Source organism: Leuciscus leuciscus, assembly GCF_965113295.1.
Source record: "Leuciscus leuciscus genome assembly, chromosome: 10".
NCBI lineage: Eukaryota > Metazoa > Chordata > Actinopteri > Cypriniformes > Leuciscidae > Leuciscus > Leuciscus leuciscus.
In genome coordinates, this window is record NC_138734.1 from 28547194 (window position 1) to 28574426 (window position 27233).

The 27233-nt window shown below is 39.5% G+C and overlaps 1 protein-coding gene across 13 annotated transcripts in view; it reads right to left on the minus strand.

Annotated features, from left to right (window-relative positions):
- Nucleotides 1-6585: 6585 nt before the first annotated feature.
- Nucleotides 6586-27233, minus strand: part of frmd4a (FERM domain containing 4A) — a 154013-nt gene continuing 133365 nt past the window's right edge. For 6 of the 13 annotated variants that reach the window (XM_082181786.1, XM_082181776.1, XM_082181785.1 and 3 more), the window contains exons 12-23: nt 24042-24118; nt 21843-21984; nt 20928-21069; nt 16880-17013; nt 16244-16366; nt 15399-15630; nt 15081-15137; nt 14299-14536; nt 14046-14201; nt 12663-13495; nt 11256-11352; nt 6586-9258 (exon numbers count right to left, since the gene is read on the minus strand). In XM_082181786.1, the coding sequence (XP_082037912.1) occupies nt 9153-9258; nt 11256-11352; nt 12663-13495; nt 14046-14201; nt 14299-14536; nt 15081-15137; nt 15399-15630; nt 16244-16366; nt 16880-17013; nt 20928-21069; nt 21843-21984; nt 24042-24118 (2337 nt within the window). In that variant the 3' untranslated portion in view covers nt 6586-9152. Of the gene's footprint in view, nt 9259-10363; nt 10432-11255; nt 11353-12662; nt 13496-14045; nt 14202-14298; nt 14537-15080; nt 15138-15398; nt 15631-16243; nt 16367-16879; nt 17014-20927; nt 21070-21842; nt 21985-24041; nt 24119-24297; nt 25096-27233 lie in introns of those variants that run through there. The other 7 variants (XM_082181787.1, XM_082181784.1, XM_082181780.1 and 4 more) reach the window with 5 other exon arrangements.

Sequence of the window (27233 nt, forward strand, 5' to 3'; positions counted from 1 at the left end):
ACAAGTTTTTTTTAAATTACCAATAAGATAAATTTATAGTGGTGCAATTTGGCTTTTTAAAAATAAAAATCTGAAATGCAACTCGGAGAGAAATATGATTTATTTTTTTATGATATATTTCTAATGATAGTCAATTTAAATATGGTATTTAAAAAAATGAAGGTTGGGACTTGAGTATGTCCATTGGGATTTGATTTGATTGTTGTAATTTGAGTTACAGGTTGTCCCTATATATGTACACACACACATACACACACACATACATATAAAATAATATGTTATTGTTTTGACCCATGTAACATTGTATTCTAATATATAAGCCACCAAAATTTTAGATACCTATGAAATTTCAAAATTTTCGATTGATTCCAATTTTGATACCACAGCTAACTAGCCTAACAAATATAAAGTTCAAACATTATTGAAGGCAGGTGAGTCTTCAGTAATAAAATGAGATGACAAATAAACAAATTACAATCAACAGGTCAAATAAATACAATAGAACGAAGATACAAATTAAATAAACAGTGCTTTATTCAGAATAAAGCCTACAGAAATTAAATAATCAAACATAAAATAGCACTTCTCTTCGTCTTTTGTTGTTTGATTAACATTAATGTCACAGACGGCAGCAGGAATATTAGGCTGCTGTCACTTGAATATATCTGGCTTGTGCTTGAATCTGAATGGTTAAAATTGCTTGTGCAAATTAAAAACTTTCATGATGATGTAGCAATGGGCCGGTCTAGCAAGTGACAATTCAAGATGGTCCTCGCGATTCTGCCGTCTTTGGTACCAGAAAATATCTGCTAGGGGCACTGTCTCTATAGCACATTTTACGTGAAGGTTGTGCATTTCCTATCGCAGAACTGAGGCATTCTGCTCCCGTACAGTGGACATTAACACACCGTTGAAATGGGGTAGTCTGCGAAAGAACTGAAGTGTGTGTTTAACGTATTTTTACTGATTTCATAACCCACTCTAATACCCCTGGCAGCGCCTGCCATGCTTTTGTCAATTGTAACTCGCTGCTGGAGAGCAGGAAGTTTAAAGGGGTCATATGATGCGATTTCTTGTTTTCCTTTTTCTTTGCATGTATAAGATCTGCAGAGTTACAAAGCTCAAAGTCTCAAACCCAAAGAGATATTCTTTGTAAAAGTTAAGGCTTAGCCACGCCTTCCTAAAAGGCTTCGTTCAAATACGCCCCCACAAATCTACGCCAGTGTGTGGGGGCAGAGTTTCATAACACCGCCCAAATGTATACGCAAAGAAAGAAGGCGTAGCGTTTATTCTCGCTGTATTATTGTTAAGTTTGATTTACAACACTGTTCCAGAACAGCACAACCAAAATATTCGACTGTGTGCTGCGCATTTTTCGGAGGAATGTTTCCAGAACCTGGGAGAGTAACTACAAGGCCGGCTGTGCACAAAGGCTGATTCTAAAAAGTGGGCCAATTCCATCTTTGCGAGTACATTCTGGCGCTTCTGACTCACAGACACGGCCTGGAAGTATGTTTTCATATTTTAAGAATTTGCTACCGACTATTCAAACGCGAGTTTTGAGCAGAGTAGTACTTGTTTGTCGATCACAAATGCAGACATGGTTTTATGCTTACATTGTGTTCTCCCCCCGTAGCGCGGCGCGACGTAAAAAGACAGTATAAGTCGTTATAATCAGTAATTATGTCCCCAATGAAATAAAACCTTACCAATCTGATACGTTCTGGTCCAGTACCGCTGGCAAAGTTGATCGATCAGCTCGGTCATCTGTATTTCCGGATCAGATTGGGGCTCGAATTGATAGCTGTAGTACTAACATTATCACCCGTCATTATTGCTATGGGAGCTGGTGTTCCAAATATAGTAAAGGGTGTGACATTTCCATCTTACGCTTAAGTTATTCGGGCCAATCACAATGCACGGGATCACTGGCCAATCAGAGCACACCACGCTTTTCAGAACAATGAGCTTTGCAAAAATGTATGAGTTTCAAAAAGGCAGGGCATAGAGGAGAAGCAATAATGCACGGCAAGTGTAAAATAATTACTTTTTTAAACCTAAAACCACATGAACACATTGCAGTAAACCAAATACACTAAATAATGTTCTTTTTAGAACCGTCAAATGACCCCTTTAATATCACGTGAAAGTGAGAAGAGGAGGAAAATCACTCTGATGTTGAGGCAAGTTTGGGATTTTTTTACTTTATTGCACTGCATAGTGAAATATGCGTGGTGAATACACAGGGGAGCGAGCAGACTTGCAAGATTTTATCCTCAGAGAGACAGCGGTAGGAACTTGGCTTTGTTTCCAGTGCCGGCCTGCTGTTCCTGTCAGGGCGAGGCCTCTGACTCTTCAAGCCATGACGACGCCTTGGCCACAGCTGTTTTGATCTCATCGCCGGGTCATACTCTCACCGAGCAGCAGCAGAGTTTAACATACCCCACTCGGTAAGCGCCGTCCAAAGAAGACGAGATGGAGGATCCCGGATTGTGCACTCGACTTTGATATCTCGTCGTGCACCTCGGGGAAAAAGGCGGTGGGAACCACTGTCCAGTTGGGGTGGCAGAGGTGCGTGGGCATTGATCCATATCAGAAGCTCATGGCACCTTCCTCGGCTCGAAGGAGTCGGCAGAGGAAGAGCGCGGCAGGGTTTGTGGGGCGAGTTCATCGCTTTGGATGATGGCCACACGGAGCCTGAGAGTCCGGAGGCTAATATCTCCACAGTGGGGGCAGTCCGACCCCCCAAGTACCCGCCTCGGTGTGGGCACGACCCAGGCAGAAGACACTGGTGGCCATCTGAAGGTTCGATTGGCTCTGCGCAGGAGAGGCAATCGCGAGAGGTCATCCTTATCCCAAGGCTCACAACAGGGGATGAGAAGACATTGTCCACTGCAGCTTGTAAATCACTGTAAGTCTTGCTTGATGATAGGCTTCTTGCAGAAGGTTGGCTGAAGGAAAAGATTCTGAATAAATGCTGCTTTATATAATGGGAAAGCCCCCTCATATTTTGCGTATTTGAACGCCATTGGCCAGTGTTACTGGCATGATTCAATAAGGCTTCAGTAGTATTTGGAGGAAGGGGTTTCCCCCATAAGCGTCAGAAAACGCAATGTCGAAGTGAACCGAATCGAAAGGAAACTGGCTATATTAAGGCGCCCCTGTATGTGTATATATACAGTATATATATATATATATATATACACCCCCCCCCCCCCCTCTCTCTCTCTCAGGGCTGTGGAGAAAACCAGACTCCAGCTCCCATCACCCCTTGCTGCAGTTTTCATAGTGATGAAAGAGTTGCGATCATAAACACACCAATCCCAAACTCCCAGGTCACACAATATACGTCCTTTCACACAGCATTCCAACACGCGCGCTGTTCTCACGGCTTGTGGGAGAAACACACACATACACACACTTTCATCACATGAGAGAATAACGGCTTCCAGCTGCTTGGAAAGCTGTAACAGAATAGCTGCTCTGCTCCAGACCCTGCAGGGCTCATACAGAAACATTATTCTGGAAGAATGGACTTTATTAGCATGGGATAGGGAATGTGTGGGTATTTATGTGTCACATGAAATATCAGAGACTACATATGGGGGAAAATAAAGACATAAGTATATAAAGACAAGAAGTTAAAGCTGTACTTCTGTCTTTTAGTGAAAAAGTGTTAAGGCCCATATATTTGGTTGCTAGTGTCATCAACAAGACAATAAACAGGTTAACATTGAATAACTTACATTTTTTACGCAATGTTGCCGGTTACTTTGTCTATTTTTGCTCCGCCAACGAAAAGAGGTCCAAACGAAGTCAACGCCTGGTCAATCGCCGGCGTCTCCGAGTAGCAACACACACTTAAATCAGCATTTCAAACAAATCGTTTCAGTTAGTGGATGATTCAATCTCATTTGCTGAATTTGCATACTAATATACTCATAATACTTTTACCATATCTTTCAATTGCAGAAATAGTAAGAGTAGTAGCCTATATACTCGCATGCGGTTTCAATTTCAGCAATTGTGTTGTTCCTGAAATAAAAGTTCATAAAACGATTGACTGAATGGTACTTCCTTTGAAAAAGTGTTTGGTTAAAAAGTATGTTTCAAGTTCCATTTAGTATGAGTGTGTGTAATTTGAATTAATTCCAGGAATACTACATTCGACATGTTGCCATTGTCATGTGACATCCCAACATCACCCAGACATCAACATAGTGTCAGCACAGATTCGGGCCACATCTGGTGCGGGTGGAATCCACATGTACCGTGTTGCTGTCTGGGCAGTTGAGTCCCTACAATAAAGTGTCCATCAAAAGCGCACTTTAAAGTCTTGGCGGAAGTAGTTGGTCATCCGGGTACTTTTCACCTACTGTTTTATAAATACTTTTTTTCTGGAACTTTCATCTACTATTTAGCAGGAAAGTATGCATATTTGCATGCAGCCAGTGATTTTGAACAAATCGGCTAAGTCTATGGCTCGCTCATCATAAAGGCAGATAAACAACGAATCCATGTTTTTTAAACAAATCGGTTGAATGAATGTTTCACAGTCTCAGTCAGATAGCCGCCACCTCCAGCATTATGATGCAACTTGCAGAGAATAACTGAAAACCGAGAGTAATTTACGAATGAAAATCTAATTTACATTGAAGAGATATGTTTTACCATGTTGTGCTTGTTTGGACAAGGTTTGGGTCCCCCTGGACTCAGTTAACCTAGGGTTAAGGGCACAATGTTAATTGTTCATGAATTATTGATGGAGAATGAAACTTTCAAGCCCAGATCATTCAATACTTCATCTTACCACCCCCTTTGGACTGACAGCAGTGGTGCTTTCCACAGATTCTAGAGTTTATTTTGGCCTATAGTCAGTTGTGAGCCTGCCAAATTCAAACAATTCTCCAAAATAACTCCAAATGCCTTGACCCTCCAAACTGGGGTCACGATGATACCCTATGAAGCTTTCATGTTCACTGAACACAACATTCCTCAGTGTTCCTCAAGCCCTTCACACACAGCAGGGGAATGTCATGGATTCAGTGGTGAAAATATTTCATTCAACAAAGCGTCCACTGAGCTTCACAGGAAATGGAAGATCTCCATAAACACAGCGTCTCTTGTTGTTCACATTCCAGCTGCAGTGGGTACAATAGACCCGGCTGCCCCAAAACACATATTTCGAGCATCACACTGGGTTTTCAGCACAATAACAGCAGCCAACTCTCCAATGTTTGGTTTTCCAGTGTTGTGTTCCTGTTGCCGGGGGAGATCCCAAGCCATTGTCTGAGGCACAAACATCCTCACACACTTCCTCACAAAATCTGTGAGTCATATTAACGTAGTATGTAAGATGGTAGGGAGTTGATCAGAACTCTAGCAGGCATTGCACAACTTATTGTCCTGTCTGGCACAGGAAGTGATCATACGGACTTATGGGAATTCCACTTGCATGTGTACTATCAGAGTCAAAAGAAAGTTGTCATCGTTTACTCACCCTCATGACGTTCCAAACATGATTCTCTATTTTCTGTGGAACATAAATGGAGCAATATATTTGGATATATTAAAGGCTCCAAAGGTCCAAAAAATTGCAAAACAGCACCACGAGAGAAGTCCATACCAGTGATGTTATTGTTAACTAAAACTAAATTATAAATAAAATGGTAACACTTTAGTTTATGGTCCAATTCTAACAATTAACTAGTTGCTTATTACCATGCATATTAGGATATTGGCTGTTTATAAATGCTTATAAAGCACATATTAATGCCTTATTCTGCATGACCATATTCTACATCCCTTAAACCTACCCAATACATAAACTTAACAACTACCTTACTAACTATTAATAAGCAGTAATTAGGAGTCTATTGAGGCAAAAATCAGGTTATAGTTAGTTAATAATAAGCATTGGACCCTGATCTAAAGTGTGGCCATTATATTTTAATCCCTTTTCTTTTTTTTACCGTTTTTTGTATATTCATGTATGTTGTTGATTTGGCAATATTTTATGTAAAACAACAATGCTACTATTAAAAACTTTGAGTTTCACATTCCATTCATAAGCAAACAAACATTGAGGACAAAATAACATTGAGGACAAAATAATTAATATGTAATCAACAGAACCTACCTTGGTAAGACAAAAAAATTATTTATGATTTCAGTCCAAAACAGGACATTCAGTGTGTGTAATCTTGAATGCAGGTTCAAAGCAGGACAGTTTTCTTTCCCTTTTCCTCCATTAAAATGATTTTGTCTATTTGTCGATTTTGTCTATTAAGCAGCATTCAGGAAATCAAATTTCAGTTTCATGTACTTGGTATTTCAATCACCGGGTGTGATTGTCAGCTTCACCAGCGGCTGATCTCGTTACAAATGCAGAAACATAATCCACAAAGGTGACATGCGGGAATTTCAATTACGCCTGGAGGAAGCGGATCATCACCTTCATCCACCTGGAGGGGCATGTTGCGTTATGAACAATGATAAATATACATAAACCATGCATATCACTCTGTTATCGACATGCAAGACACACGATCTGAATAATAGCAATAAAGTGATTTCACGCTTCAGTTTAGCGAACATTCAGCAATAATTTATTTCAGAATCTCAAGAACCACCAACATTTCTCATCTGGAAAATTCAGTATCAGTTGCCAACAACACGGTTTTTGAAAAATGTTACTATACAAATTCTTAATAGAAAAAAGAATAAATTAACTGTGGAATTTGGTTATATTTAACCTGCCCAACAATTCCACTTTTATTTTTTTCTACAACACCATTTTATTGTGTCCGGTTATATCTGAAAATGAACTCATAAAACATGCTCTATTGTCAAGATGAAGTGGTAAGACAGTTTAGTAACTAAAGTCCTTCATTTTGCACAACTGGTATTAAAACTATGGACAACAGTTAGGAAAAGTCTACAGCTCGGAAACCAAAGCAGCAACTGGTCTTCCTGTAGCACCTGAACGTGTTGTTGCGATTTACCAGCTTAAAGACACGGAAATAAAACAAATACCGATTTATAAAAATCAAATGATAGGTTTTACTTTTTCTTTTAAAAGAACCCAGTTTCCACAGTCCTGCCTATAAATGTTGATAAATGTGTTAGTTTTCTTTTTTTATATAAAAAGATTTATGTTTTTGTTATCGAGTACAGGTAGACGATAGGAGTCAGCTCACATTGGCCTAAGAGGGTATGAGGTCTGGACGACCTCTAAACGTAGACGCGGATGAGGTGTTTTACTTTCGATAAGGGCTGTTTTCACACCGGGTTTTAGTTTTAACATCAAGATGCATTACACAGTGTGCTGAGCATGCACGGAAACAATGAACAATCAATTTTAGGGCAGATAAAAATGTCTTTGAATGGGCATGAATCAGATGACTTTTAGATTTAGCGTCTGGTGATTTGGACCCTTTTGAATACACATTTGTAGTGACTTCAGTATGTTAACGCACAAACTGTTGAATTTCTGTAGTAATGGCAAAGGGTGTGCTTTTAGCTACCTGTTTCTTAAGGTACTTTGCACGTACGATATTTTTCGTATCTTGCAGAGTGTTTAACAATGTCTTTAGCGTTATGGCTTGATGTTTTTCCTCGATCGGACGATCGAGGCGAGGGGCACACGTGGTTTCGGATCTTGTTGACTGCATGATGAAAGCATGAAACACCCTGTATTGTTCGAGCTTATGGTTTCTTACGGGTCGCTTGTAAAACTAAGCACCTGCTTTAATCGTGTCACATTCTGGAATGCTGTTCTCCTGAAAGCCTTCGACAGCTCAGGGAGGAGGTAATGTCATTTCCGTTGAAATATTGAGTCTGTGTGCCATGTTGTGTGTTGTGCTCATCTGACGGATTTATAAATGTGAACATAATGTCATAGTGGTGTTATTGTTAAGTAAAATCCTGAATATTAAAAACAGATACATAAAAACAGAAAACCGATAAGGCCAGGAGTGTTTGGAGAAGGTATTTTCGTGTGTCTCGTTACTTCACTGATGTCACAACACTATACGCGGGGGTTAGTGACGGTTCTGCATGCAGTGTGGGCTTACAGCAGGGCATTGTGGGATGTACAGTTCAGGCTCGGAGCACCATGGTGGCGAAGTTGCCTTACTAGCAAAGTACACCGGTTGCGGCCTGAGTTGCAGTACTTCACAGATTGGTCGTTCAATGCCGAGGGTCATGCTAATGCCTCTAACCTAATGCTTCAGATTTGTTGTACAGCTATGGCTTCTAAAAGTTAGCTAATGTTCTGCAAAAATGGTTGAACTTTCTGGACAAGAACCAATGAACTTGAGAATGACAAACCAACATTACATACAAAGACCACAATGTTTTTGAATTTCCTTGAAATGATGCAGTTGTTTGTAACGCTTGCGTCATCACCATCTTGAGCGATATGATATCGGGGCTCGTTTTCCAATCCAGGATGACCGAAGACAGGCTTCTGCCATTTTAAATGCTCTATTGTTATTCACAAAATATCAAAGTCCACAGGCAGAGGGAGAGGCTTATGGTGCGCTGCGGTCCAAATGAGGTGGGTAATGAAAGAGGGGTTTGTGGTCACATTGTTTTTTTTTTTAACAGAACTGAGAACATAAAGATCTACAAAGATGGTTGACGACAAAGCAATCCATCGGAATGTGTTTTTGTGCATGTCATGTGCATGAGAGAGAACGACGCCGGCTCTCTGACATTAGTGCAGAGGGACACACACGACAGCAGGGGACGAATGTCTATTTGAGCATGTGTGTGTGTGTGTGTGCATGAGTGGGATTCACTTATAGTACAACGCGCAAAAGACGTCTCTCTTATGCACATCACTCCAGCGATGGAATAAACACAGAGGGTTTGTGCATATGGAGGAACCGGCTGCCAGCTAACTGGGTCAAAGTTCAAAAGTCTGAGTGGGAGGGTCAGACAAGGTCAAGCTCAGTTCATTCAGAGTCTTGTATTCCCATAGTTCATAAACACTGTACCGCCGGGTATACAGAGAGACAGAGATGAAAGAGAGGTTGAGGTGGTACTGGCTCCAGCCGTAAGTGGGTTCGGATGAGTTGAGGTCCAGACTGTGGTCAGGCCTGCCTTCTGAACACTCTTTTAAAGAGAGAGGGATGAGGGATGATGGTTTAGACGAGCGTTCCCGGCTTTGCCTTCTCGTGCCCGTACCACTGTACGTCCGCTATCTCAGAGCACAGGGGACTGCTCAGGAAACAACTATCAGCGAACGGCGATCTGCAATGACAAGTCAAGGAAAAAGTCAGATATGTCATTTGAACATGCTATTCATTTAAGCATATTTAAACACATTCTGCAGAATTCCACATATTTCCCCCAAAAATCAGCACAGAAAAAGCAAAAACCTGGACATGGCCAACAACGGGAACGACTTTATGTTTTTTGCACATGGAACCAAGGAAGAAAAATGAGAATCCCAAACAAGACAAAGACTTGTTATTAAAAGTGATAAAGAAAAAAAGAATAAAATTAGATTAATTACTAGGGGTGTTAGGAGAACTCGTGCCACGATATTTCTCGTTGAGGTGAAAAGCTGTCTCGCGATATCAGTCGGAGATGAGTTTGTCTTTTACTGCTTATGATAATTAGCACTCAGAAAGTAGAACTGAAGTGACATTCATAGGTCGCATTTTCGTCAAGACACCTGCATTATTATTGCCTCGTTGTTATGTTATGTATTTGAAGTCATATTTTAAGGCTATTGTTCACTAAGGTCTATTTTTATTACCATATTGTTTTGCATTTTGTGCCTTTTTCAGTCGAATAAAATACTTTTTCCTGTCATATTTTGTCACTGAAGATTTCTTAAAAATAGTGTTAAAATATCATCCCGTGAACCCAATATTGTGTATCGTCTCGTGAGCTAAGTGCATAGTCACACCCCTATTAATTATATTTTATTTGTAAAACATGTTCAATTTACTGTATTAAACATATCTTAAATATTAAATGTAATTTTAGATTTCCTTCTTAATATATTTAATACAACCATTGTTTAAAAATATTATTATTTAAATAAATACATATATAAAGAAACTGATTCACCATTTTATAAAATTACTTTTTTATATTTTTTATTTTGATGCAAAAGTTTGGTCATACTGCCTACACCTTAAAGTTTTTCAAGGAGTCATTGCCTCCCTAGTCATTTTATAATGAAGTACGCTAAAATCAAATTTGTATTTTGAAATATATTGAGTTACAAGTTACATTCCAACACAAGAAAATGACACAATCAGAGGTGAAGTAGTGAAAGAGTGAGATACAGAACATGCAGAGAGAGAGAGAGAGGTTGAGAGAGAGAGAGAGAGAGAGAGTGTACCTCTCTACTGGTCAGTGCTTTGGTGAGAGGGAGAACGGTCTTCAGTAGGAGAACTTTCAGTCGTATCACTGCCCCAAGAAAACACACACACATTCAGGCAGAGGTGGGTTAGTGAGACACAGAGAGAGAGAGAGAGAGAGAGAGAGAGAGAGAGAGAGAGAGAGAGAGAGAGAGAGAGAGAGAGAGAGAGAGAGAGAGAGAGAGGTTAGCGTTTGTGGGTAGCCGTGATCAGTTAATGTAGAGTGAGTTGTGTAATTTTGACACTGGGATAGTTCTGTTACACACTATTAAAGTGAACAACACAGACAAAGCATTGGTACAGTTAGGTGAACATCTAAACCAAGACAATATGCTCCATAGCTCAGACTTTGACCAACATCCTCAAATATGTCTAAATTTAGACTGTTCTTTGGAGTAAAGACCTACTGACAAACACAGTGCAATCTACAGGAAAACCAAGCCAATTGTGCAAACTTGGCAAAAACCAAGAACAGCAAAATGAAATTCTGAAGTACATATAAACATTCTTGGTCAAAGTTAAGTGCATGGAGAACCATATAAACCTTGAGTGATATCACTGACAAATATTATTTTTTTTGCACAAAACTATTCTCGTTGACTACACGTGAAACACGTCCTTTGCTTTACTTCTGGTGACTTTAGTTTTATTAAATGATTTTGATCGGTCAATCCACTACAGAGATGCAGCACAGTATCTAACAAGCCGCTTGAATACTAGAGAGTGTTATATACAGTTTTTGTTATTTACATTGACTAGCTACTATTTACATATACTACAAATATATATTATATATATATAATTTTTTTTAAGTGAAAAATTATATACAAATATTTATACCGTGTGCTTAAATACACTGATTCTATGTCTTACCCGCTCTGCCAATTGAGTATGTGTTGTGGGCTGCAGGGGGGTGTAGCTGCAGGCTCACTACAGGGAGTTCCACTCCTCTGACTGTGTGGAGATGCCGCTGAAACACACATAGACTTCACTATAAGACACTAATGCATACTGTTGAACTCCAGTCACATATGCTTACGCACGTGGTGAACTTGTCAGAGATAAAGATGACTGCTTGCTGCCAACACCCTCTTGATCTGCTGGAAAAGGTTTGGAGTGTTTCTGCCACCCAGAGAGAGGCGATAATCCCCACTACACACACCCACACACTGACCAGACCACCCTGACAGCATCTACACACACACGGCTCACAGCAATGCACTGAAGTTGACACATAAATTAGGTCGGTTACACTTTATTTTAAGGTGTCATTGTTACAGTGTGATTATATATTTAAGTACTGAGTAATATTAAGCAACTACATGTAATTACTATAGGGTTAGGGTAGGATTAGGATTTGGTTGAGGGTTAGTTGCATGTAATTATGCATAAATTACTTAATTACTATGGTAAGTACATGTAACATGGACACTAAAATAAAGTGTTACCAAATAGGTCTTATTCCACTACTATTGCTCTGTCTTTCTTTCACAAACACGCACGTGCACACACACACTCAATCATTGGAGTAGCATGTACGCAATGAAGTGAAATGTACAGACCTTACTTAGAGGACACATGTGAATGAAAATGAGGCTGTGAGGGGAAGAATTACAGTCCATTGACAGATTTTTTTACCATTGGGTACCTGGGTGTTGATCATTCAGTGAATAAAGATACTTTATATAAATGCAAACACCATAAAAAATGGATTGTGAACATGTTGAATGGACATTTTTTCTCTCACAGCCTCATTTTCATTACCCAGGGCTATTTAAAATAAATAAAAATTAGTAGGAGCTTCTCGATCTGAAAATAAAAAAAGTTTGGATTCAACTAACTTTTTCTAGACGTCAAATTATAGAGTCGTTCGATACAATGGTTAATCAAAACTGATTTCAGTGTCACAGACCTCAGAAACAGCTAAACTGAAATCATACATAACCAAAAAACTTGCAGTTTAATAAGTGATGTCAGATGAGTCTGATTCAAACTGATAACTCTATTGTTCGACACTTCAACACTGCTTATCAGACATCATAGATAGCATGCAGTTCTTTTTTACATAGAAGAAGAGAATTGCATAGACAGAGTTATAACTGTCACTAAGAAAATATTATTATTCTGTGTTGCGAAGAATGATGGCTATATATACATATACACTGCAAATAAATAATAGATTTTAGCAACAAGTTTGTGTTTAATTAATGACGTTTACTCTGATTGAGGTCTATCGAGTATTTATATTTTTCTTGCATAGTATATATTTGTCTTGCTCACCTGGTGACCCCTTCACTAGCGACCCTATTCGTCCTCCACGGCCGTCTGAAGCGTTGGAGCTGGTGTGTGTGACGCGGCTGTGCTCCTTTATCGATCCAGACGAGCGCTGGTACCAGCACCTCAGCTCCTCTGACACCGCTGCCCGCCCCCCTCCTCCTCCTCCTTCCCTGCCCAGAGACGGAGTCCTCACAATCTGCGAGCGGGAGGGCGTCAACCTCCCGCTGCCGCCACCCGCTTCCCCGTCCTCCCCAGAGCCCCACCCCTCCTTATAAAGCCCCCCAGCTGTGTAAGAGTTAGAGGTCTTGAACTGTGCCTTGACGCTGTAGTGCCCCTCCTGGTCATTTTCCAGGCTGCGGACTACCACGGCATTGGGGCTGCTGCCCTCTGTGTACAGCGGGTACTCTTTGATACGGTACTGCGAGGATGGCTGGCTCTGGCTATGGAGGTACACACCCTGGTGGCTCCCGCACACTCCTCCGTGGGTGCTCCCGTTACGGGCCGCTAGATTGGGCATGCTGCCGGAACTGGACGCACCCAGGTGTCCAGCGGACTTGTGGCGCTGTCGCTGGCGCTGACGGGCTTTGGATGGCGAGTCCTCGGCCAACGTACAGTAGTTGGGGTTAGAGGTGGACGAGGGGTAATAATGTTCTGAGCTGGAGTGGCTGGTGCAAGATGAGCAGTCGTCGGGGACAACAGAGCCATTGCTTCCTGTCCTCTGGGGTCCTGACAGAAAGAGGTCAGGGCTAAGTCCTGCCTCTGTGTTTGCCTCTAAGGACAGAAGCTTCCCCTGAGACTCCAAACTGGAACTCCGGCCTCGGAAGGGCTGAGTTAAACTGAGAAAGAATAAAAACTTTTAGTGGATTGTTTGGATATATTTACATATAAATATATACTGTATATCTGTGTGTTTGTGTTTTTTTTTTTTTTTTTTTTTTTTTACAAATTGTCTACGTCAACATGAAACAATGCGGTGTATCTCAAATTGAATTAGTATATTCTATGAAAAAATGCAACAAGGGATGGATTCTATCAATTAGAATTGAGTTGATGTTGAAAAAATAATAGGAATTGATGTAGGAATTTATTTAAAGAAAGATTACAAACACTAACATTACTTTTCTCAAAATAATGAGCACTAATGAATCATGCATGAACGAGTACTATAACGGTAAATAAGGTTGATTTTGGATTTATGTAGGTTTTTTTATATGAAATGTATAATTGTATAAAATTTAACAGTTTAAAATAAGAATTATTTCTATAAAATAAGGATGAATTTATTTCACATAAAAAAATATAATTATGTAAATAGTATGTTAAATAAAACACTAGGTAATGTTCTCATGTTGACAGTAGAGGACATTGGAGGGTGTGTGGCAGCACCTGGCTGAGTGGACGTAGCTCCGTGTCCTCAGGTCAGGGGTGGAGGGCATGCTGGACTGACTGTTCCAGTGCGGGAGGGAGCGCACCGGGCTGTTCTGGAGAGAGTTGCTCCCTCCCGCCTCACAGCTGCCTGTGCTGGGGAACCGCCTGTGACTACTGCACAAAGAGAAAAGAATAAACATGATTCATTCATTTAAACATGCAACAAACTATTCATACCAAGCACAACACACATTTTCGGTTTGATCCATACCTGGAGTGCGAGGATCGTTTCTTCACCCGTTCGTAGGGTTCGTCTAATGAGCTTTCGCTCCACATGCGGGGTTTGATCGGGGACTTGTCGTAGTCACTGCGCTGGTAGTGCAGGTGTCTCAGTCCGTCCAGGGACTGGGGGGGAGGTGGCCGGCTGTGGGACGGGGGTCGGGGAGGGAGACCTTTGTGTGGGGAGGCAGCTGGAGAGAACGTGGGGGTTCCTGTCACCTGGGAGTCATCTGGAGCATAGAGTGAGATGAACTGAGATAAATATATGACTGAATGTTAAGATGGCTTGTGTATATGTGTTTCCTTTGTGGACAAAATGGCTAAATGTTAGAAATTAAGAAAATTACATTTAAATTCATTTTTTTTTTTATAAAATGCATTTCATTTAATAAAAAAAGAACTTAAAATAGAAAATAGTTTACAAAATGGCTTGATGTGGATTATCTGATTGCATGAGCCATATTTGAAGTTATTGTAAAAAATAAATAAATAAAATTCTATACTAAATATAGAAGTCAAATGAATTAATATTAATTAGGCAAATGTTTTGTATCTGTAAACTATATTACTTGGCAAAATAATTATTGTTTATTGTGACTTTTATGATATATCAAACAAAACACTTAATTCTTGTGTACAACACCCAATCTTAAACTATAGATGGATAAAATCAAACCCTGCCCTAAATTTTGCTTGTTAAATATTCTGCTTCAACTTGAAATTAGATTATAGAATTATAATTGGTATGCGTGTATAAAAGTGTACAAAACGCACCATCATCCAGCACCAGTGCGTCAGACAACGAGCTGTCCTCTGAGCCGATATTTGCTTCTGCCAAACAAAGACAAAGACAATTACAAAGCGAAAACTCCAACACACCAAAATGTCAAACAAATCGCTGCAACCTGAGAGTGAAAATGAGTGAATTTTCACAGCAGAGGTCACACACAAACACATACGTTCACACTGTTTTATAGGTCTATGGGGAGGTGTGATTACTCTTGCTCTCAGCATGAAAGACTTTACAGAGGAAACACTTAATGAACTCACAAGTAACTGAGTGAAAACATCTTTATAAACGTAATTCCTCACCCTCTATGATGAGAGAGGCACGTTGCGTGGGTTTCTTCCCGGAGCGAACGCGGTGCTCGTTGATGCCGTTCTCAATGTCTTGCAGCTTCTTCAGAGCATTCAGATACGACGTCTTCCTCTGTTTCTTCAGCTTCTTGCTGCTGATGTGAGGATCCGATGCTAACCGCCGCGCCGCCTCTGTTATCTGAGACTGGATGGCAAATTCCCTTTCCAAACGCTCCAATTCCTCTTCCTAAAAATACACAGATGTAAACACACACAAAATGAGTAAATTAATAAAAAAAAAACATGTAATTCTTCACTTTGTAAAACTGCAAACACACACTCCGTCAGAATAACAAGACAGCTACGGGCGCCAAATTGTCTAGTTCTCACACACACATTGAGAGAGCTAAGATATTGTGGCCTCTTATCAATGCCTTCGATTAATCACCCAAAATCAACAATCATCAGTCATGTAAAAGGCACATACACTCCGAGGCGAAGATGACATTGTAACCTCTTATATAACTTCAGCTTGCTTCTTTCACACACACATTCACAAAGCTAAGCTCTTTTTTGGGTTTTGTAATCCTGCTCCTTTGGCTGACACTCAACACATACACTGCACTATCACCACTTCCCCTGATCATGCCAGACTGGAGCTATTTATAGACCCCTGCACACAAACATGAGCATCTGAGTCTGAGTTTGGCTTAAAGGGCAGTTTATGATGAAAAAATTGTGCAGCATTCGCTGTGGTCAGGGGGTCAGAAGTTTGAACGGGACCAACTAAATCAGACTATAAACAGGATGCCCACTCAGCGAGGTCGTGACAGGGTGGGATGAGGTTGGATGTCACTGACCTCTCCTTTGGGCTGGATCTTCTGCTCATCCAATTTGAAGGCTGTGCCGATTTTGCGTCTGACGGTGGGTGGCTCCTCGCCGGGGTCCAGAGGGTACTCTTTTGGAAGTTTTCCTGTCAGCTCCTGAAACAAATCATACTATGTTACACTCTTAATCCAGCTGTTTGTGTAAGTGTTTATTCATATAGATATAGATTAAGATACAAGTTCTGATCAAAACTTTTGTTGTGCTTGCTTTGTGAAAGTCATTTCAAACAGAAGTGTGCTGCCTTATCAGATACTTTGTTTTGTTCAAAATCTACAGCAGCACTTCATGTAATCCCAGAATGCACTGCTCAATGTTAATGCAACATAGCAGAGAAAGTTAATAATTGACGATTAAAAAATATAAGTACAAGTATATTAGATACTAATTCAAATTGTAAATAGAATTAAGAGGCTAATTTGAAGCCCTTTTCATGATTTGAAACACTCTTCACACAAAAATATTGAGTGGAATTGTCTTTGTTCTTCTCTGGCAAATACACAATAAAAAAAAGAAAAAGAAAATTCTGCCAATGTAGATTGTAGACAGCAAGTCAACTTAGGTTTCCAAAAAGCCGTTATGCTGAAGTGAAAGGTTGTTTCGGTACTTACCGCTTCTCTGATGCAGATGCTCTTGAGTTCCTCTATTCTCTGTCTGAGCGTCTCCTCCAGTGCTTCCTGTCTGGCCCTCAAAGCCGCCAACATGTCCTTCTTAGCGGTCTGGGAGCTGTCCGACTCTTGAGAGCCTACAAATACACACACACAGGGTTAGATCAAATCTAGGGTTGACATAAGTCACATTTGACCAAATACGTATATGCGTGCGTGTAACCTAAAGGTCAAAGATCAGAAACATTTAAAGGTCAAACAAGCATCAGCAGCTCCAGATTTCAGCTTAAACAATCAGACTGACCTTCTCGCTTATTGAGAGGGTGTGTACTTCACCTCTTTTGACGCTCTGAAAGGGGAAGAATGTGTGTGTGTGTGTGTTTCCGGAAGGAACTGAACAAAGGGTCCTAATTGTTTAGCAGAAACTCCATGTGGATCAGAGCATGGAGCAAAGCTGTGTGTGTGCATGCATCAAGGTCTGAGATGTTTACAAGGAAGCCAGTGGAATTTTTTGGAAAGATTGGCAAGGATTACATAACAACAGTACCTTAATATCACCAGACAATGCTAAAGAAATTAAATCAGTGTTTGTTTACCCAGTGGGAAACAGCATCATGGACAGATTCCTGCATCTCTGCAGAGGAATATGATGTGTCTGGTGTGTTTAGAAGGGGGTAATGAGTGTGTGTGTGGGCAGGTCTGGGAATCAGTGAAGGGTCAGCAGTAATAGAGAGAGAATATGACCGGGGTCACTGGCTGTGTCGCTAGTGCCCAATCAAGCCTGTTATGTATGTGTGTGTGTTTGTATCTTTGGTCTAGGGCTGCACAAAAGCCCTGAAACCAAAGTGTGTCCTGTCACTGTAAATCAGACAATATGTAATGGCATTTGGCAATCTTCCATATTGTAACATACACTAGTGTTGGGGTCAGTAATAATTAGATTTTTTAAAAGAAATTAATAGTTTTATTCAGCAAGGATGCATGAAATTGATCAAAAGTGACAGACATACTAATACAAAATATTATTATTTCAAATAAAAGGTGCTCTTATGAACTTTCTATTCATCAAAGAATCTAGAAAAAAAGTATCACAGTTTCCACAAAATATTAAACAGCTCAACTGTTTCAACATTAATAATAATAAGAAATGTAAAATCAGCAAATCAGCATTAGAATGATTTCTTAAGGATGTGACACTGAAGACTGGAGTAATGATGCTGAAAATTCAGCTTTGCACCACAGGAATAAATTACATTTAGAACTATTTTAAAATAGAAACCAGTTATTTTAAATTGTGATCATTATAATAATAATAATAATAAAATAATAATTTACAATATTTCTGTTTTACTGTATTTTTTTGATCATATAAATGCAGCCTTGGTGAGCATAAGAGCTTTTAAAAAAACACAAAAAAATCTTACAGGCCCCAAACTTTTGAACGGTAATGTATTTTGGAGTAAAAAAATATTCACAGTGACATATAAAATGAAGTAAATATGATCCATTTGAATGTCATATGGACTATAAGCTCCAAAACCAGCTGTTAGGTGAGCACTTCTAATGGCACATTTAAACAGCTGTCTTCCCAGAATCACTATGAACATACAAGTGAAACAGAGTGGGAATTATTGTCTCCAAGTTCCTGTGTGTGAGAGAGACAGGAGAATTTAGCTGCAAAGAGCTTTTCCACTCCACCAAGTCTGGAACTGCTGAGAAGCTAAATAAATCATTTTTGCTTCCCATTGGAAAATGTCCAGCACAAAGATGTGAAAAGAAAGACATTAGGAGAAAAATCAGTTATGGGTGGGGTTCATGGGAACTCCAGAGGGGCAGAACTTTCCTGCAGTGAACCTATGAAGCAAATCTACTGCAAAGAAAGGCACCACGCTGCATGACACACAAAACTAAGGCATAATTCTGTCACTGGAACAGAGGGACATTGTTTTGGAGAGTCCCTCTTCCAAATAGAGAGTTGGAAATCTCTCTATCCTTTCAGACACTACAGGAGAAAAGGGGTCTCTTGTAACATCTGACGACTTTACAGAGCAATGACACACACACATGCACATTTAACTGTAGTGTATTTATAACAATGCACATATTCATCTTTATTCAGCTTGAATTTGCCACAAACAGCATATTAGAATGATTTCTGAAGTATCATGTGACACTGAAATCTGGAGTAATGCACAACAACTTTTTGTTTTCTACTTATATAAGCAAAACTGCATGGGCAGAACAAATAATACCAACAACAATAAAGTATAACAGCCTAACTTTTCACAATACAACTAAAACCAGTGGTGGAGTTATTTCCCTCCATTATGCCCCACTGAATAGTCTTTTTAAAGGGAATGTGAAATCAAAATAGATATTGTTCACTTAATGCCTTATTGTGCACAATTCATGCATGTTTTTCCAAAGAAGAAACTTTCTTTGTGAACTGAAATTACTGAGTATGACTCTATTTTGGATTCTCCAATCAATTCCAATTGGATAACATCAAGTGCTACCCTACATTTTTTGTCTTTGAATTTTCTTTTTGTCTTTGACCTTCCACTAATCTATCACGTGTGGTCAATGATTAAGAGGCTGAAGAAACAGCCCAGATGAAAGGGGAGATCACATGACTGACACCAGTCCTGCTATGAGCTAATTTAATTCATGATATCTGACACCACGGCAAGAGTCCAAAACCAGCATCAAGACAAGCTGTTCTCACTCTCACCCCATAGAAAATTTACACACATACCCACACCCCAAAACTCCCAGTGTATGACATCATCATCACCATGAGATCATAAACACTGAATTCACACATATAATAGGAGTATATGAAGCAAAGTGCACACTACAAAAGTTTTTTTTCAGTTTAAGTTTTTTTTTTTCATAGAGATTGCAATTCTCCCACGATTCCGAATAGACAACTAAACAAAATAACATAATAATAATAATAATTTGAAAAATAATCATTAAATAATAAAAATAATAATTTACTAGAGGTTCTGACAAAATGTCAATTGCACATTAATGTAATATAACCATGTTCATATGAGTAAATGTGTGTTCTTCATATGTGCTTTTGTTTTTGTTTTTAATGTTGTTGTTGTTTTCTTTCAGCAGTCAGTTGATTTTAGGTTTAGAATGTAATGTTTGTATTTAACCCTTTTTTTTCTTATAATGTACAGCATAGCCAACATAGATACATTCACAATATTTGTTTTCATAGGCTTTATATTACACGTTGTGGAGGACAGCACTGGGCAGGGTGTAACGATAACATGTTGTATACATTGTGTAACAAATAATGGATTAAAATGATTTTTTTTATTAAATTTTTTTTAATGTAAAATAATTAGGTTGTATTGTATAATAAAGGTTAAGAAGGCCCATCTATCACTGTTTTCCATGTTCATAGAGTTAGTTTCTGGAGATTATAGGCTATAATCTGTGTTTACATAGCTTTTTTAAAAATGGCGGATGCTGGTGTTTCGCGTGCGTTCGGCCAATCGCGTACACCAACGTTACTGGTAGTTCCTATAGTGCTGGTTTAGACCCTACTCTGAAGTAGGAGCTAAATTAGTTCCTCCAAAAGGAGTTCCTAGAACTAAAATCGTTCCTAGTTCCTGCGGTGCGAACGGCAAAATCTGTCTACTTCCGCCAATATGAAAAGGATCCTGTGGTGCGAAAGCCCCTATTCAGTAATCTGAATCGCTATCGGATAATAACTGAATTGAGCTGGATGGTAACAGCCTTCTGCAGAGCTGCTTTATATATCAAAATTGTTTAATAATTTATACATTTTGCAGTATTGACACTATTGAACTGATTTCAATCACTGAACTGACTCAAGCTGAATAATGACACTATTGTCTTCAGTAGAGCTGCTTATTTCGGAATTGAACTAGATTCGTAATTGATGAACTTTACAGTTATTGAACTGAATTCTGTTTGCATCATTGATTCTGTTTTCCTGTTTTGAAACAATCTGTAAAGTATAAAGCGATATATAAATAAAGGTGACTTGCGAGCATGTGTGCGTTCTGACCTGAGGACAGTAGGCTCCCGCTGCTCCCGCTGATGATTTTGCCTTTGCTGCCCATGTTGGCCAGTTTGGAGGTCTTGAGGGTTCCTGTTTCTGTCAGGTCTATGGCTATCTCATTCAGACTGCGCGCTGCGTGGATCTTACTCTGAGAGACAGAGACAGAGAGAGTGAATGTGCTTGCCAGCTGTGACGAGTGTGTCAGAATTTTCCAGGAGACGAACATTCCGCAGCTTTTAAAAGTGTAACAGAATCCATGAGCAAGATCAGAGACAGATAGTTGTGTGTGTGTGTGAGTGAAAGAGAGAAAGTTAATGTAGCCATGATGATTGCAGAGAGATGGTAGTCTAGACAGTGAAATGGTTAGAGGTAGACCACAGAAACACACAGGAAGGTTGTTGTAGTAAGAAAAAGGTTAACAAGCAAACACACACACACACACACACATACACACACACACACACACACACACAGAGAGATACACACACACGCACACACACTCTTGTACATCTATCTTTGTGTATCTATTCATTAACACAATGGAATCTCTAGCTCCTAACCCTAACCCAACCCATCACAACTAGTGCCTAATCCAAACCCTTACCCTAAACCCAACCTAACCTAAATATAACCTTATCCCTAAAACCAAGTCTTGACCCTCAAACAGGCCTTTAAATGGGTCTCAGAAAGTGAGGACCGGACAAAATGTCCCACTTTACTCTCTTTGTCCTCACACCGATGGTCTAAAACTCGGTCTAAAATGGTCCGACAGTCTAAAACCAGTCCTCACAAAGATAGTTGTACAAGTACACACACACACACACACACACACACACACACACACACACACACACACACACACACACGCACACGCACACGCACACGCACACACACAGAGCCTAAAAACATAAACACACTTACTTTGCTCTGTTTGCGGTCCAGGTAGAACTGGTGTTGGCTGATGGCCATGGCCCAGATGGATTTGATGAGGGTGGGACAGGCGTACCAGGTGTGCACGGCGATGCCACTGTGACCAAATGTCCTCCGCGTTACCGACGCCCTGCAGTTGGAGCAAACACAAACCGACTTTATATTCACTGAATTTTATGACATTGTCAGTGCAGAAACGGATGTAAAAATGTTTATTATTGTTAATACACTGTTATGTATTAACAGATGCACAGCATATTTGTGTTTGTCTTTTCAATAAATATACTGTCATAAAAGGTTACTACCTCTAAATTAGAAGAACTACATTCAAAGTAACTACAGCCAAAGTAAAAACAGGCAAAAAAAAAAAAAACACTGTTGAGCATCTTGTTGCTGACTAATTAAGCTAATGCTAAGACAACGCTTATTTGATCTAAAATGTATTAGATTTTTATTCCTGTGATGCAAGGCTGAATATTCAGCATCATCACTCCAGTCTTCAGTGTCGCATGATCCTTCAGAAATCATTCTAATATGCTGATTTGCTGATCAATAAATATTTCTGTTGAAAACAATTGCGCTGCTTAATATTTTTGTTGTATTTTTGAAACTATGATGCCCTTTTTTTTTAGGATTCTTTTATGAATGCTCTGAATAAAAGTTTTATATTAATTTATATTCATTTCTTTTTTTAAGAAAACAAAACATACTTTTGAATGATAGTGTTTAAACTAGAGAGACACATAAAAACACAAAATCCATTTAAATTATATTGTCTGCCATATTATTAGCCACCTGTATAATATATATTTATGTGGGAGATGTGAAATGTGAACTGGTGTTAGCACATAGTACTCCTGACAGTCCTGTAATGTATCGGCTTAACATACCACACACAGTGTAGCCCACATACACACACACCATTTACACTGTGGTCAAACCCAGCGCATGTGTGTGTCCAGTGATGGGCTTTATAAAAATCTCCAGGCCTCTCCACTAGAACAAAGATAAACAGCAGACCCTCGTGTTCTGACTCTTATCAAAACGATATTAGCGCATGTGTGTGTGTGTGTGTGTGTTGCAATGACTCTAACTGAATGACAGTGAACCTAACAAGAAGTAAAATACATTACAGACCCTCATGCTGCAAAATAAACAGATTGTTTCATCTTCCTAAACTGTTTTGCTCTCTTTCATGTCTTATTTCCCCAGCCTCCAGCATTTCTGTGAACTCCCTCCGTGTTCTCCTCGTTTCTGGGCTGTCGTGGTTGTTGTTTGAACAGCGTGAATGAGGCGGTTTATCTGTCAGCATCTGAGGCAGCGTGTGCTGCTGCTTTTGGCAGCGTCTGCTCTCCTAAAAGACTAACCAGCCCTCAGCACGCACCGATGATGTCATAAAGGTCTGATTAAAACGTAAACACATCTTAATATCGATGGAGAGAGATTCAGAAAAAAACTGAAGATCCGAAACATCCCCAGTTTTGACAGGATGAGAGAGAAGAGCAGAGAATCGGAATAAACTCAAACCGCATCTCGGTCTCCACAGATGGAGAGTCAGACAGAAAGAGTAGGGTATGTTTTTGTTCATTTGTTCCAGTTGTATTTCTACGCTCTTCTCCACAGGACACAGGAAGTAAGAGATTTCAATCCAATAACAAATAGCTTAGCTCAGTGGACACTTGTGGATAGAAGCCAACCAGCTGTAACTATGAACATTTACCTCACAATGTTTCTCTTAAGGAAGAGGGGGACAGAAAAATGGGTTTTCCTGTCAAAGTCTGACATATTTTAGAATAAACTAAACTTGTATAACTGACATGTAAATGCTTTATAAAGATGTTCCTCCATGCAAATCAAACTTCATAATCAACCCTATTTTACTCTTGATGCTGTAGAATATCCTATGTTTAAAGCTCAGTACATCATGTCACTTTACTTCTAAGTAATTCCAATTATTCCCACACTGGAATTGAAAAGAATCAAAGGACAAAAACGGGACCCACAAACCGCTGAGATCTTTCAAACGTTTCATGACATCTAAACAAACTTGTCTTTAAAATTCGTGCTGGGTTGGAGTGAAAGTGGCCGCCACAGCATGTCCTGTCAGTGTGATAGACATTGTTTGTAAGCCTATATAGTCCATGACCTGTGTGTGTGAGCGAGCATGTGTAGGCTGTAATGTAGATTTACCTTCTTGGGTCATGAACTTCCACTGAGAACTTCTTCTCCCTGAAGTACAAATTCTCCAATTGTCTCCATTGGAACACCTGCAGAGATGAGAGAACGCTTTAACAACATTCCCAAAACTTCAATCAAACATTCCACGGATGGTGCTCCAACGTCTTCAGACTGTAAACTCCTTCCAGATCAGAAAACTACAGGAACAGCCAGTAAAAGACAATCCAGAATGCAAGTCCAAGCCAAGATACTTTACTTTTTCATTCACCTTTGTGCTTATGGTGAAAGTGTGTGTGTAAAATCCTCCTTAAACAATGGGGAACAATGAGCCCTCCTCTGTATATGTGTAAAATGAGAGAGACTGTTTGGCTTAAGAGAGATGGAGAGAGAAAGCAAGCAAGAGTAGGAGGAGTCAAACCCCGTCCAAGCCTCTCCTCCCTCTGGGACACACACTTCCTGTGTGGGCGGGGTTTATGGAGAGTTCAGAGTGATGTGTTATGAGTGTGTGCTGTAGTAACCCCTGAAAATGCAGCACTACAGCTTTGTTAGACTCCTCCACCTCTTTTCCCCTCATTCACTCAAGAAACCAGGTTCTGGTTCTCATTACACACCATCACGCACACACATGGATGTCTGAGATACACACACTGGACTCCTGGAGCCATCAGCTGCACAGACACAAAGAAAACGCAAAAGAAAGAGAGTGGCGGAGAAAGTGGTGTGAATATGCGCTCACTAATTCTATTGCTTTCATTTAATAACAGGAGAGAGAGAGCACTATACACTCTTTCCAAGCTAGGCTATATAAACTATCCATAATTACTGTTAATATCATTATTAAGAGCATTCCTTTGCAAAGACCTTGATATAAGGGAAAAAAAGAAGAAAAATAAAGGAAAAAATGATGAAAAATGAAGAAAGGATGGAAGAGAGTGGAGAAGGAAAGGGAAGGGGGTTGGCTTAAAGAGCTCAAGAATGTTTAGAGCCTGGGAAAACAATGGACAGATGAAGGAAGAGGGGAGGGAAGGAACATAGTTAGTTACACACACACACACACACACACGCACACGCACACGCACACACACACACACACACACACACACACACACACACACACACACACACACACACACACACACACACACACACACACACACAACTATTTCCACATATATCACTAGGATTGGGAATTAAAAACGGCTTCTTTTTCAAAACCAAATGAATTTCACAATGGTCGGTTCCATTAATGTCTTTTTAATGTCTGCACTGTTCCATCGATGCAGATAAAATACTGCATTAAAATAGCTGTCCTGCATCTGAACAAATGTAATAGACCTACATGAAAAACTTCAAGCACTAGAAATAAGAAATACAACATAAATTGTATAAAGTAATCAAAACACTGCATAGTCTTGACAGTAGGGCAGGGATAAACGATTATTTTTTAAACGATTAATCTAGCGATTATTTTTTCGATGCATCGATTAATCTAACGATTCATTTTTCCAGTCCGATTCGATTTCGATTCGATTATCAATTATCTCCCCAATCCCCATTAATTGACTAATAGCAATTTATACATGTTAATTTACATATCTGAATGAAAAAAACATGAATTCCTTAACATTGCAATATATGTTTATTGCTCGTAAAATTCCAAAATAAAAGACTATACAAGTGCATAGTAATGCATTCTTAGTCAGAGGTAGCATTCAATAAAACCTTAAAGCCTTGAAAACACATAGCTTACTGAAACAAGCTTACTGAACACATAGGGCCTAGCTTACTGAAAAAAAGTTCTTCTTTCAGATGAAAATAACAACAACTTGATGTCTAGCATTCAATAAAAAAATAAAAAGGTCACCCAAAATACTTGTTTAGAGCAATTGAAAGAATACAGTAACCAATGTAAACTTGGGAGCTTTAAGCTAATACAGAGAGTGCTTTTCCAACAAAAAATAAATAAAAATTAACAGTGGGAGCCAGCAGCCTGTCATGGCGTCCTTCCTGAACCAACAGAATTGAACATTTATGTTGAAAACACATAGTCCTAGCTTACTGAAAAAAGTGCATATTTTAATTCTTCATTCACATAAAAATAACAACAACGTATAGTAATACACTCTGCCACTCACCTTTTTCTTAAAAAAAAAAATAAAAAATAAAAAATAAAAAAGTACTTAACTAGAATTTAATAAATGGAACATTATTGTAAAGTGTTACCGATGTTATACACCGATTCAGACGTCTCGTGAGTTCAGTGTTGGACAGATCAGTTGTTTTAACCATTCATTAAAGTGAATCGGTTCAAATGATTCATTAGTTCGCGAATCGGACCTGTAGCCTACGGCAAGCGTTGTGTGATTATACCGGCAGTTTATTTTTTACCACAATTCACACTCCGCGGTAATTCAAGAGAAAAAAATCTCCGAATGCTCCACGTGAAACTTTGGTCTTCCGCCCTTTTTCTATCGTGTCTAATGATTTTGATTAATATGCACGAGGGAGAGAGAGCAAGACAGCGCTCGTGTTGTTTGAAGACGGTGAGTGCGCGCGCGCGCGGCCGGGGCTCTCTCTCGTACTTATATGCGCCCTGTCAAGCGCAGTCAGTCATTCTATTCTACATCACTCAACGATCAAATAAGGCTTTGGCGGCCGCCAAAAAAAAATTCAATGCAGGAAACCCCCTGGATTGGTTATATACCGTTGGATAGAATGATGGCCATCGCGTATCAGCGCACATAAGGTACACACTGTGAAGTAATTTGCACACGTTTTTTAGAGAAATGAAAACAGGTCGACGAATCGACGCGCATATTTTGCGTCAACGTATTTTTTGCGTCGACGTCATTGATGACTTCGTCGTGTTGTCCCAGCCCTACTTGACAGTAAATTATAATAGTTACAAAAGTGATATTTTCTCTCTTTTGTTGTTTGAATAACATTAATGACACAGAAGACAGCAGGTATATTAGGCTGCTGTCCCTTTAAGACCGAATGCATGGATTCAATATACACATGCGTTTTCCTTCTCAACTGTTTACGTTCACTTAAGACATAAATGACTGTTTACGAGGATATTTGCAAAGACGAGATTTTGATGCGTGTATTTAACCATTTAAGCACAATTAGGAGGCAAAAAGAACTCAGTTCAGTACACACACGCTCTATAAGCAGTGGCTTTATTAATGCATGCGCATTAAC